Genomic DNA, 13,762 nt, shown 5'->3' with positions numbered 1-13,762 from the left:
AGGGTATACTGCCATAGACTCCACTCTCCAAAGAAGCCATTTTCCCCAGGGGAACTGATCTGTCATCTGGATATTAGTTGTGATTCCAGGTGATCTCCAGAGGTTGGCAACCCTACAGCCCAGGAGGAAATGTATGCTTTGAAAGGTAGAGTCTGTGGCATTATACCCTTCTGAGGTCACTCCCCTCCTCAAGGCCCACCCTCCAAAATTCCTCAGCAAGATGGGGATTCGAACTTGGGTCTTGCAGACCCTGTTTCTAAAGCTCTAACCACACCACCACGCTGACTTTCATGGCGTGGCTGCTGTTGAACAATAGCAAGCAACCAAGCCTAGTTGAGTCATGCAATTCAGGTGGTATCAAGTCACCCAGAGGTTGCTGCCAGGCCTAGGGATGCCAAGCTCCAGGTGGGACCTGGACATCTCACGAAGTTACAGCTGAACTCCAGACAAGAGAACTACCCCTGGAGAATATGGCTGCTTTGGAGGGTGGAGTCTATGGTATTATACACAGCTGAGGCTCCCTCTCCCCTCCCCAGACTCCATCACAAAATCTCCAGGAATTTTCCAACTCCAAGCTGGCAACCCTAGCTTAGGCATGGCCCCAATGAGTCTTCCATCAAAGGCTAAAATAGGCCTAGAAAGGGCCCCCCTTTCCCCACCCCCTCGCCTTTTAGTCTCAGAAACTGAAGCCTGCCGTGGTTGCCTAGCAAAAGCCAATGAGGGAACTTGCTGCTTAAAGTGACCAGCTCTCCTTTGATCATTTTTGGGTTTTTAAAACTGCCCAATATATTGCTTTTAATTTCACATTTTTCTGCAAACCATTTTCAGCTTTGTAGATTTGTACTGCCTGTTCACAGCTCCAGTCACCAGATTTAAGTATCCAAAGATCTGGCCAACTTCGCTATTAGAATATGAGATACAGCATGAATGAGATAAATCTACCTACATTCACAGGAACACAAGTTATTGAATGGAAAGGCGGCAATTAGAATTATCACTTCTAATCAATCACTGGTACCTCTAACCCACTATTTATGCTGTGACTAAGGGATACAAATTATCTCAAAATTTTTGACCTTTTTTGGGGGAATCACTGTTTTTATTAACTATTTGCATGCAACAGCAGTAGATCAGAGACACAATCAACCCAATTCCTTGAGATCTTAACCAACTAAGCATATCAGTAGAAGTATCCAACAGGAATGTATTTCAAAGGAATGGACATTAACCATGAAACAGCATGATTGGGGAAACGTGTAACACTCTGAACACCTTATTTTGATGAGGTTTAAAGCAAATAATCTACTTTACCATAAAACTAGTTGTAAATTATTCAAGGTCCGTTTTTGAACCTACAAAATACTACCTACAAGTATTTGCCTAAACATTTAACTTTTATTAGCATTTTTACTTAATACTTTTCCATTTTGTGCACATCAATCCAGCCGCAAATAAATGCTTAGTGCGCTAAGCAATAACCAAGGAGAGCTGCAATTTTGAGGGGTTTCCAAATATTATAGACCTTTGACTTATGATCAGTACAAAAATGTTACAAATAAAAGTCACAATATAAAATAGCAGCTCCATGTAACTTTCAAGTTTTAGTTTCCAAAAAAGTGACAGTTCAGTTTGCTTCATTCTTCGAAGCCTCATCAAAGTTCTCCACAAGATCTGAAAAAGATAGTGTTGTAAGAGGTCTTTAAATGTAAGTGGTAAAACGGTTGCTACTTTCAGCCTAAGACCAGAAAGCTGAACAAGTGAATAATTACAAATGATGGACAAACAGAGCTCCAGACATGTTATCCTCCCACCAGTACTTTGATGCAGAACAGAAAGCAGGAGCAATATCACAATACAGAACAATTATAGCTATTTAGCCATGAATACACTACTGCAGCTAGCAGGATCCCAAATGTTGGAATAGGGGAATAGTTCAAAAGTTTAAATGAAAAATTTTGTAACCTCTACCTGATCTACTTCTACCATGGAAGACACACAAGCTAAGATCTCCGCCTAAACAAATTTGTCTATTAGGATATGAATAAATAGTGGCAGAGTGTAAATGAAGCAGTGTTTTAAGTCCTGATCCCCAATAGCTGTGCAGTGTCTGAGTGAGGTGATTGTTAAAGGGAACTGGGCTACCCTGTCTGGCGATGTTTCTGCAAGTGAGAGGACCTGGGATGTGAAATGGTCACGGCTCTCTATATATTTTAAAAGAGGCAAGACGGGTAGTGACATGTGACTGTCTGACCTTCATGGAACCCTGAACCTGTTGGAGAGAGGTTGTGGAAAGTGGTAGGCGCTCTGTGTGAGTAAAAGGCCATCGTACCAGTGTCAAATACTGTATTATCAAACAGTATCTGCAACATTTAGGGTTGGATCCTACCACCTTCTCCAACCTATGTCACCCAATACCCCTCCCTTCAAGGCTTTGTCGGTATGGCTCCCATGATCTTGGAGTGTTGTCTTTTTACCCATCAAAGCAGGCCCTCCTCCCTTTCTTTCACTAGCAGACAAAATGGCAAAATCCATCCCAAAGAGCTGTACCACAGCAAAGCTGTGTTACTCCACAAATGGAAGGATTTCCCAAAATATACTAGCGCATTAAGTAGAGGTAGTAAGAAATGCTTCAACCATCATCCATGATAGCCGAGCAAGACAGCCCCTGTTCCACTATAAAGCTTGCTTTTGTTTTAGGATATGGTATGTCATTAACTTTCTAGCAATTCCACATTATGGAAGATGAAAAATTAAGTTAACTGTTCTTACCCGGGACTTCATCATCATTCTCCTCACCAGTAGCAAGAGGTGCTTTTCCATCGACAGCTGTAATCACAAAGAGAAATACATGATCTGTAACAAAGGCTTTTTGAGGAAAAGCCCAACTTGCAAAAAAAATAAACCCGTCAACTTCATAATGTTCAACATAAGAACTGCCTCTAGAATACTTTAACCCAGGTATGAAACAGGGTTCTTGCAATGTTTTACTAGATTATAACTAAATGTAAATATGACCCTAAACCTACACCTGAGAAAACGGCACAATAGTACAACTTCCATCATACACGGGTTTCTCAGAGCAAGAAAAAGAAAAGCATCACCCCTGGTAGCTTTATCAAGCTAGTTTTGAGAGAAACAGTCACCATCTGCCCCCCCACCCCCACTTTGAGTGTTGTATCTGTAATAAACTTTATTACTTGTCTGCAGTTTAATTGCTGTTTGTTGATTTTAATGTTAATAAAAACCACTTAAAATATATTGACTTAAAACTTGCCTTGTTAGTAACAATTAAAAGGTATACACTATAAACAATTTCAAAACCCCTTCTTTCTAAAATAAACTAAGCCCCTTTAACCTCAGCCACCCCTACAATGCACTACATAAACCTAAAGGCATCTGAGATCATCTATGACAGTACTAGTTGTTGACGAACGTATTATTTTATTAATAAGTATCATTATAAGGTTGTTCATATTACTGTAAAAAAATTTTATAATACTGTTTTTACTATGTTTATCTACATTATAATGCTTTATATTTGTTGACAATGTTTTGTAAAGGCCTATGGTCATATACAAATAAATTTACTTTACTTTAGTACTGGTTGTAGATCCTCATTCCCAAGGAGACTTAAAAGACCAAATATCATCCAGTGGCACTAGCACACTATGTTTGAACTGGTGTTTGATAATTATGCCCAAAAGATGCCTAGATTATTTCCATCCCAAATTAGTTCAAATTCTACTTACGTTGTTTGGGTAGAGCCTCTGCTAGTCTCCTCAAGCTAGTCAGACTGTCAGCTCCAAGCTGGTTTAAGATGCTAGGAAGCATTTCAGTGAGTTGCTTTGTCTCAGCATGGCCTGTGATTGTAAAAGTATTAGCCGCCAGAGATGCCTGAACCTTCGGATTGTTGAAATGGATTACTGTTCCCTGATTGGTGAACATATTTACCTGCAAAACAAATCAAACCTATTTGAAAATTAACCTTTACAAAAGGTACGGTAAACTTCATTTCAACAGCAAACTTCCTGTTGAAATTCAATTCATTACAGTCAGCTGTTTCAGAAAGTTCATCATATGAGAGCATTTGATGGGGAGGTAAGAAATCATACGCTACCTCTTCAATGCCAGAGATATTGTTTACTCCTAGCTTCTTTAAGGAAAACTGAAGTTTCTTATCATCTGCAGTAGCTGTTCTATGGACAACCTTCTTCTTTCTGCGAGCAGTACCCTATAGAAATAGAACATTGTAGTAGTTACCAAGGTATACCATTCAAATCTTCTTTAAACTGTACAAATCTTACATATTTAAATGGTGAGTAGAATAGACTCCTATAGCTATAAAAAAATTCACAAAGATGAGAGCAATTAAATGTAACCATTTCTACATCCGGGTGGTTCTTTCAAGGCTGGTAGACAGATTCACACAGTCCAGGATTATAAAAAAATAATGATTATTAACACACGAGCTTTAAAAAATAATCAAACACATCCAAGCTGACAAGTCATGACAACCAAAAGATAAAGTAAAATAAAAAGTACAATCCAAATTAAATCAAGGTTTCGGCTTTGGTTCTCTCCTTCCTCACCCCATCAACAGGCACCTGGTCGGCCACTGTGTGAACAGACTGCTTGACTTAATGGGCCTGGGTCTGATCCAGCAGGGCTTTTCTTACGTTCTTATGACGGAGAATGCTATTTTACCCACTTTGTTGTGACCAAATTATAATTTGGTAATCAGGTCTAATTCATTAACAAATGAACAGCTGGATGTTGTGTGATACTGGTTTTTATTGTAACATCCCGTAAATTAAAGGTACCATCATTAGAAAGGAATGCTTTAATGGAAGCAACACTCTCAATTCCAAAACATTAGTCTGTGCCTTTTTCCTTGAAATACTAGTACAGCTTGTTCCATGGTAATTCTTCTGTCAATGCAAGTTGTATATGTATTCTAAGCATTAATTTACTGGCTAAGCAAGCCTTGACTGAACTGCATCTTTGCAAAAAGTAGCTCATCAGCCATGGCAAACCTTTCATATAAAATTTTCATTTAAAAGTTGGATCTTATAAACTGATGACCATTTATATGTATTTTGTGACTCTGAGGAGCAACCTGCTTTTATGTCAGAGCTAAACCTGCTTTACTTCAAATCAATATCAGCCACTTTCTAAACAGTTTGCGTAATGGAAAATTATAGGTTTCAAGTCTAAAGTATTTCCCATATCAAGCTCAGACCTGAAATTCTGCTCACCTCACCTTGATTAAAGATACACTCTGGTTGTAATCTGCATGTGATGACAACTTACAAGCCTTGCATTCAAACACCAATCATCTTATCATACACCAAGTACAAATTCAACAGCCACATTCTAGTTTAGATGCCACCTTTAAAGTTTTTCTAACTAAAGACAAGGTGGGCCCAAAGTATTTCACAACAAGTTCACAGGTTCTTATTCTAGCAAAATTTAAGATTGTTCCCTTAAACTACTGGGGATTTTACTAATGGCACAGAGTCACTAAGCACAAGAAACCTATCTTTGTAAAACTAAAGTGACTACAGTACAATGACAAAGCCCATTAAAGCATCCTGATTAGCCAATCCCTTGCCAAGCTATGAATATTAATATTTAAACACACAAAGCTGGACTCCGTGTGCTGATTCAAGCATTACTGGATGATATAAGCTCTTAAAAAGGGAACGTACATACATGTTTTGTTTTTAGCAATGCAATTAACCTGTTTACAAATTCCATTTAAATCTCTAAAGGGGAGTAACAGTCAAGGAACACAGAAGGTTGGGGGGCTGAGAAACAACAACCAACTAAAGGCCAATCCTGTCTGTTCAAGGATCTGAACTTGGATCTTCTGACCAAGTCAGACACACTATCCTGCACAGCATCCTACTTCCCCAGGTGTTGCATATACAAGTCATCCCACCCACCCCAAATTCAGTAAGATTCATTCACAGCTCCCATAGAACACAAGTTAACCACAATGCAAGAAGACAGAGAAAGCTTAAGGATACACCATGGGAACAATTTTTCCAGACAAGAAAAGAGATGGTGAGTAGCAGTTAACGTTTTCAGCTAAGATCTGAGAAATCCAGATTCAAACCCCAACTCTCTAAAAAAAATGTTCGCTGAGTGACTTTGCGCTAGTCACATTCTGCCTTACCAACCTCACTGCGCTGCTGGGAGGATAAAATTAAGGAGAGTAAAGTACACCCTTTGTAGATTCCTTTGAAATGTGGCGTTAGAGGAGAGTGTTACAGATACCGTGGACTGCCCCAAAAACGAATCAGTGGGTTAGAGATCGAATCAAGCCTGAACTGACCCTAGAAGCCAAAATGACTAAACTGAGACTATTGTATTTTGGTCACATTATGAGAAGATAAGAGTCACTAGAAAAGACAGCCATGCTAGGAAAAGTTGAGGGCAGCTGGAAAACAGGAAGACCCAACAAGAGATGGACTGACTCAATAAAGGAAGCCACAGCCCTCAATTGGCAAGACCTGAGCAAGGCTGTTAAGGAGAGGATACTTTGGAGGGCATTGATTCACAGGGTCGCCATGAGTCGGAAGCAACTTGATGGCACCTAACACACACAAAGTATACCCTCGAGCTCCCTGTGAGATATAAAGGCGCTAAATAAAATGGCCTAAATAATTCACAGTGGGTCGCCATGTTAGTCTGTCTGCAGTAGTAGAAAAGGGCAAGAGTCCAGTAGCACCTTAAAGACTAACAAGAATATTTTCTGGTACGGTATGAGCTTTCGTGAGCCACAGCTCACTTCTTCAGATACCTGAAACAAGAATATTTTCTGGTAGGGTATGAGCTTTCGTGAGCCACAGCTCACTTCTTCAGATACCTGAAGAAGTGAGCTGTGGCTCACGAAAGCTCATACCCTACCAGAAAATATTCTTGTTAGTCTTTAAGGTGCTACTACACTCTTGCCCTTTTCTACTATTGGCCTAAATAACAATGTGAGGGGCGAGGAGCGAGGCCCCGGCCGCCTTACCTTTCCTCCGATGCGCACTTGCGCTTGCAGCTTCGCTAGCTTCTCCTGATTCATGATCGTTTCTTTCATCTGAAGGGGGAGGAAAGAGCACAGGCAGGATGGTGAGGCTGGTATCTGGGCGGGGCCTCGACGCTTCACGGAGGCCCGAACAAACCCGAAGGGCCGCCCCAAACCAGGCCCGACCAGGCCACCGGGAACCGCAGCCGGCGAGGGGAAACCCCGCCCCAGCTCCCTTCAGCCAGGGCCCAACCGGGGGAGGCGGAGGGGCCGCGCAAGGCCGGGGACGTTTCGCCCAGGCTTCAGCACCGCGCTCGGAAGCGCCCTCGACGCCGAAGCCGCGGCCCTTCCCCGGCCGCCAGGCCCTGGGAGCCTTCCGCCGAGTGCCCGCCTCCCCTCCCCTCCCCTCCGGCGGGAGTCTCTTTATACCTTCTCGGGAGGAAACAGCCCCGTCTGAGCAGGCCTGGGAGCCGGAGGCCGCGAAGGGAAGCGCGGGGCTCAGCGAACACGCGCGGGGAAAGGGGGCAAGATGGCTGCCGGGAAGGGAAAACAAGCCGCAGCAGCGCAGTGACGCAAGACAACGTCCGGAGCGCGCGCGCGCTCCGGACGTTGTCTTGCGTCACTGCCCGCTCTGGTTTATTGGGCGGGACGGCCGTGTTCGCTCCGGACGTTGTCTTGCGTCACTGCGCGCGCTGGTTTATTGGGCGGGACGTCCGCGCGCGCTCCGGACGTTGTCTTGCGTCACTGCGCCCGCTGGTTTATTGGGCGGCACGGCCGCGCTCGCGCTCCGGACGTTGTCCTGCGTCACTGCGCGCGCTGGTTTATTGGGCAGGACGTCCGCGCGCGCTCCGGACGTTGTCTTGCGTCACTGCGCGCGCTGTTTTTTTTGTGTGTGGGCGCGCTCGAACTACGCGCTCGAGCGGTTTTTCCGTCTCCCGCGAGGGGTCGCGGCTGGTCGCGGCTTCAGGTGTGTGTAGAGGCCTGAATACCATTGCTGGTATTCGCAACCAAATCCAAGAGACTGGACACCCCCCACACACACACGCCTTCCTGGTTTAAGAGGGACGTGGGACTCTTCACGTACTGCAGGTGCTGATATATCCCACCGCCAGGGCCAGTCATTTTTGCGCCCTAGCCAAGGCGAACTACTTGTATTTCCCCCCCCCCCGCCCCATTGCGAACCAATTTTCAAAAACAGATGTCTTGTAGAAAAAAAGTAAAGCACAAAACTTTTTATAAGATGTTGTAATTAATTATATTCCGATAGCCCTGTTGTGGGACTTATCTTAAAATTATATATATTGTCAGTTGCATTTTTTTCCAAGCAGTTTTCAAAAACAGCTGTCTTGTAGGAAAAAAATCAAAGCACAAAACTTTTATAAGACGTAATTAATTATATTCCGATAGCACTGTTGTGGGACTTATCTTAAAATTATATATATATTGTCAGTTGCATTTTTTCCCAAGCAATTTTCAAAAACCGATGTCTTGTAGGAAAAAAATCAAAGCACAAAATTTTTAATAAGACGTTGTAATTAATTATATTCCGATAGCACTGTTGTGGGACTTATCTTAAAATTATATATATTGTCAGTTGCATTTTTTTCCCAAGAAACTAATCTGTTTAAAACGGTGCCCCTCTGAGGTCTGCCCGCTAGGCGACCGCCTAGTTCGCCTAATGGTGGCACCGGCCCTGCCCACCACGTACAGAGGCGGATGACTTTAGCTGTGCTCTCTCTGCACATTCTTATTCTCTCTGCTTTCCTCGTTTCCATACTGCTCTCGGTTTTGCATTTTGCTTATCTAACAACAGTTGGGAGAGGCACGCCTATTCGGAGTAAACTGGTTATTCTTTGGAGTGGACCTTTTTTCTTTTTTTTTTGTAATGGGGCAGTCCCATTATAACATCTCGCCACTCCCTTTTTATATTGTGTCTATAAAACAGACTGGTTGATTTATACTCCAACGTATCTGAGGAAGTGAGCTCTGACTGACTCATGAAAACTTATGCTAGAATTTTTAAAAATGAATAAATTTTTATTTTCAAAACAAAATAAAACAAACAATATACTCACATTATACATAGACTCAACTAAATACCTTTGGCAAAGTATTCATCAGCTACTATTGTGTGGCAGCTTAGCCCTTTAAATAAGGGTGTTACGCCCCACATCTTTACTTTCGTTTCCGACTTCTTTCCTTTTTCTACCGGCAGCTGCAGCTGTCAGGAGGCCTTTGTTTTATGCAGCTACAATAAATGTGTTGTTATTTCCATGGTGCCGTCTCTTCAAAGAACTTAACATGTTTGTTCAGAACTAAGTACTATAATAGAATTTACTTCACGGTAATTGTGTTTGGGATGGCAGCCGTGCTTGAAAATAACTTCTGCTGAAAATGATGATACAGGCATTGCATTTACTTTGTGCAGCCTGGCTTTACATCTCCAACCACAATCTAGGCCAGTGCCAGAGCACTGACACAGTACTCTCTACACCACACTGACTCGTCTCATAGGTGTCATACAAAGTCTATTCTGCCTGCCTGAGCTTTTGAGCATTTATTTATTTATTATTTATACATGCTTTTAAACATTTATACCTAGCCTTTCCTCATGATTCAAGGCAGTTCGATTATGAATTTTTCCAGCATCTGTTTTGCTACTGTAGAGTTGGTTGATTTATCCCTTGGGCTGTATACCTTCTTTTGTTCTCCTGGGCCTTTATTTGCTTGAACGGTTTTAATTGTTTTTAATTAAGTGGATGGTTTTCTTTAGCTGCCTTGAGGACCATGATTGGTAAAAAGTTGGGGAAGGTTTTTTAGAAGCTATAAATAAGACCTTCCTCTCCCCCATCCCCCCCACACACCACCCAAATACAGGTCCTGAGGTTATATTTGCAGGAGAAGACACAGAGGACGGGGCAGCATGACCTCTGAGCAGGGACAAAGAGGGAGATCCTTGCTCCAGGGCTCTGTAGCCTGGTGCTCCAGAGTGTTGCGGTAGGAAGCAGCAGGTAGAGTCTTTCTGAAACAGAAGGAGCCTGTGCAACGCAGAGCCGTGAAAGACAATGAGACTTTTGTCTTGGACTTCAATGGGGCCTGCACACTCTGGCTTAATGCGACCACTGAGACGCTTCCTGTCCCCCACAATGGAAGGGCCTTCCCATTCGGTGCAGCCCTGTGTAGAAAGATCTGCCTGCAGAGCCCATCAAAAGGTTCCTTAAAAAAAATAAAGGGAGGTAGAAACTGCTTCAGGGAAAGTCCTGTGCTCCTTGGGCCCACCCCTCCTCCAGGCTTCCCCTATGGCAGCCAATGAGGGTGACCCCAGTAGCAATGACTTGCAAAACACATACTGTTGGGAAAGATGCCTCTTCACCCCACTGACCTTGATGCATCTACCCTAGAGTAAAAAAAAAATGTTTCCCTTTAATGCTGAGACTTGCTTTCCCCAATTAGTAGTACCCAAAGATTATCAAAAGCTCTTGTAGGTTATCCGGGCTGTGTGACCGTGGTCTTGTATTTTCTTTCCTGACATTTCGCCAGCAGCTGTGGCAGGCATCTTCAAAGGAGTAAGACACTGTCCTTAGGTGTTACTCCTCTGAAGATGCCTGCCACAGCTGCTGGCGAAATGTCAGGAAAGAAAATACCAAGACCACGGTCACACAGCCCTGATAACCTACAAGAACTGATGAACTCTGACTGTGAAAGCCTTCGACAATATTATCAATAGTTCTCAGATTGCCCTGGAGACTTGGGAGAAACAGAGAGCTCTGTCAAATCCTGATCACGCATGAGGAAAGCAGGCTTGGCAAACAGGGCTGTGACTGGTTTCCTTCCTCACCTCCTTGCTGCTGGAATACAATTTGGAATAAATCTGTTGGAACCTGGAGACATTCCTCCACTCACCTTTCCTGTGCTGTCAGATCAGTTTGCAGGAAAACAACAATCCTATACACTCTTTCTTGGGAGTAAACCCCATTGCTCAGTGTTGGGCTTACTTCTGAGTAGTCATGCATGGGCCCAGACTGCGGGTAGTAACTTGGGCCTGATTCACTGATAGCTCCAGGCCCCACAAAATAAAATAGTGGTACCTGGACTAAGAAAGTTTATTTCAGCATAACATTTAATAAGAAACCATCAACACAGTAGTAAACAAAAGGAAGGCTTATTATCCTGGCTAAGAAACTGTATGTAGACATTATCATACAGTAATAAATATTTTTAGAGAGCCAGCGTGGTGCAGTGGTTAAGGTGTCAGATTAGGAACTGGGAAACCCAGGTTCAAATCCCCACTCATGCCATATAAGAATGCTGGATGACAGGATGACCCTCAACCCTGACCCTGGCTAGTATTTGGATGGGACACCTCCAAGGAATACCAGGGTCATGACCTGGAGTCAGGCAATGGCAAACCACCTGCAAACATCTCTTGCTTTGAAAACCCTATGGAGTTAACACGAGTCAGCTGTGACTTGATGGCTATATATAATTAGAGTAAAGGCTCAGGGGGGGAAATCCTATAGTGTAATTAAAATCCCCATAAAATGTCCTTAGTTCATGAGTAGTAGTAATATTTTTGAATATTCCATTCCACCATAATAACACCACTAGTTTGGCATCTTCAGTCATAAACAATAGGATGCATCCCTTGAGAGGGGGCTCTGTTGGGAACTCAGGGCGACTTGCTTCTGAATAAGCAGGTCAGACGTCAGGAGTCCTGATAAATGGAGTGAAAATTAGCTGTCCCAAGCCTATCTTTGTTTATTTTTATTCCCCACTCTCTGTCAGGAAATAATAAATCTTTGAAAATGCCAGCAAAACTCAAGTTTCATTCCTTTGTTGATGCCTGAAAAATTCATAATTTCTGCTTCTGAACTTTGAACTTCATGGATTTCTGAAGGCTTCCTGTATATTGAAAGAAGTGTTTTCAGGGCAATTTGTTCCTTGGCTGAGTTTTGTGCCTGTGAAAGGTTCCTCGGGTTCTTTCCCGGGGTGCAGAAGGTGGAGGAAGGGGAGGCCAGCCAGAAACCAGAGGCAGAGCGGTCCAAAAAGGCCTCGTGATCCTGTTGCTGGAAGCCAGGGGCTTGGCGGACACCCAGCTGGGCCCCCAACTCCTGAAGAAGAGAGTTGGGATTCTTCCACTTTTGCAAATGTTTTCCCGCTTCCTTCTTCAGAGCCTTCATTGAGATTAATCCAGTCGCTAGGGAGGGTGGACAATTTTTTTTTTAAATTAGGTTCTTAAAATGGGAGGGATGCAGAATCCCCCCCCCCCAATGATTCCGGGGGTGTCTGGTATCCCTAACTGCGTCTTCCACCCCGAAATCGGGCTGCTTTCCTCTGGCAAGCAGGTATTTCTGGTTACCTTCAAGTGAACGCTGGTCTTCGTTTACTAAGATCCCCAAAGGAGCCCAGATCCCCTCCTGGTCACCGGCACGCACCGAAGGCAGCGCACGCGGAAAGGATGGAGCGCAGGAGCCTCGACGGTTGCGCGGGAGGACGTCCGTCTGCCTGGCGCAGGCTTTTCGGAAGCCAAGCCGGAGCGCTCCGGCCCATTCGGACCTCTGACGGGCCGCTTCGGCCGATTGCGAAGGATCGGTCGCCGGGCAGGCCCCTTTCGCCTCCCTTTCGAGGCTTGGCCTGGATCGGTGGATCGCCCTGCCCTGTTGCGCTGGACGGGGCCTCGCAGGGTCGGCGCGGCCGCCGGGCGAAGGCACGCGGCGTCGGGTTGCAGAGGCGGGGATGAAGCCCGACGGCTCCGCCGCTGAAGCTCCGGGATCCCGCTGGGGCGGGCGGGCAGGTGCTGCGCGGCCGGCGTCCTGCCCGGGCAGAGCCGAGCCCCGTCGCTGCCCGGGGATTCCTCGCCTGCAGGTGGCGTCCTTCCCCTACGCTGGAGAAGCCGAGGAGCCCGGCCGGCGGACGAGGCTGGGGCTCCGGCGTTGGTCCCAAACGCGCCCCCCCCCCCGCCGTCGGAGCCGGGGATTCGGCTGCGCCTGCGGGGCCGCCTGGGCACCTGAGCCCCCGGGAGCTCGAGTGGGGCTTCCTGGCCCGTGGTTCCCCGGCCACCAGGAGGGGACGCGCCACCCGCCCCGTCGGGCCAGCGCCAGAGGATAGCGCCTCTCCCAGCCCCTGCGGGGGAAGGGGCAGGGGCGCACCGGGGCTCGAGTCCGCCGCCGCTCGGCTCCCCAAAGGCGCAAAACTCTCCGCGGAGGAACCGTCGCGAGGGGCTGGCCCCAGAGAGGAAGGCAGAAGAGCGCCGCTTCTTCCGCGACCGCGCAGGGCTGGCGGTGGGTCCCAACTCCCAACGGCGCTGGGCGGAGGAGCGGCAGGACGACGCGAGAGAGAGAAAGCGCCGCTGATCTGCCGCCTCGAGGATGGAGAAATGCCCAGGGATGTTCCAGGAGGGATGGAGACCTGCTGTAGCAGAAGTCCTTGAGATCTGCTCTCAAAAGGGCACCTCGGTGTTTACCTTGGGAAATGACGCACCAGTGGGTGACTTCCTCCCCGCTTCTTCTCCCTCCAGTTTTAAGCAGCCCTCCTAAGCACCGTTACTTCGAAGTAAAAGCCGCGGGAACCAGGAGCGCCGACAGCCCGTGGAACGTTTTCAAGATCAGAGAATCTCTTGTCCGCTCCCAAGCATCTGCAACCGCTCCCTAGAGTGACGCTCCTTAAACCCCATCGTCTATGGCCATTTATGCATGGAAGGGTTTGCCTTGGATTTGCCCCTCTCTAGGTGCACACATCCAGATT

At 45.7% G+C, this 13,762-nt stretch overlaps 1 protein-coding gene across 1 annotated transcript; it reads right to left on the bottom strand.

The window, feature by feature from the left end:
- Window positions 1-1,375: 1,375 nt before the first annotated feature.
- BTF3 (basic transcription factor 3) lies at window positions 1,376-7,092 on the bottom strand. The gene is made up of 5 exons (XM_056847919.1): window positions 7,022-7,092; window positions 4,118-4,231; window positions 3,750-3,951; window positions 2,770-2,826; window positions 1,376-1,671 (listed from the first exon to the last, which is right to left on the bottom strand). Exons 1-5 carry the CDS (start codon window positions 7,088-7,090, stop codon window positions 1,625-1,627), a joined length of 489 nt encoding a protein of 162 aa, XP_056703897.1. The 5' UTR covers window positions 7,091-7,092; the 3' UTR covers window positions 1,376-1,624.
- Window positions 7,093-13,762: the final 6,670 nt, after the last annotated feature.

The sequence above is a fragment of the Euleptes europaea genome, chromosome 4 (genome assembly GCF_029931775.1).
Source record: "Euleptes europaea isolate rEulEur1 chromosome 4, rEulEur1.hap1, whole genome shotgun sequence".
NCBI classification, from domain to species: domain Eukaryota; kingdom Metazoa; phylum Chordata; class Lepidosauria; order Squamata; family Sphaerodactylidae; genus Euleptes; species Euleptes europaea.
This window is presented reverse-complemented; position numbering and strand designations above follow the sequence as displayed.

Bases quoted from the DNA above. Each gene is read 5' to 3' on its own strand.
- BTF3 (XM_056847919.1), bottom strand. From the start codon at position 7,090: ATGAAAGAAACGATCATGAATCAGGAGAAGCTAGCGAAGCTGCAAGCG. The intron at 3,952-4,117 runs GTAGCGTATGAT...TTTGTTTTGCAG, and splicing joins ATATCTCTGGCATTGAAGAG to GTAAATATGTTCACCAATCA. The intron at 1,672-2,769 runs GTAAGAACAGTT...TATCTTTTTCAG, and splicing joins GAATGATGATGAAGTCCCGG to ATCTTGTGGAGAACTTTGAT.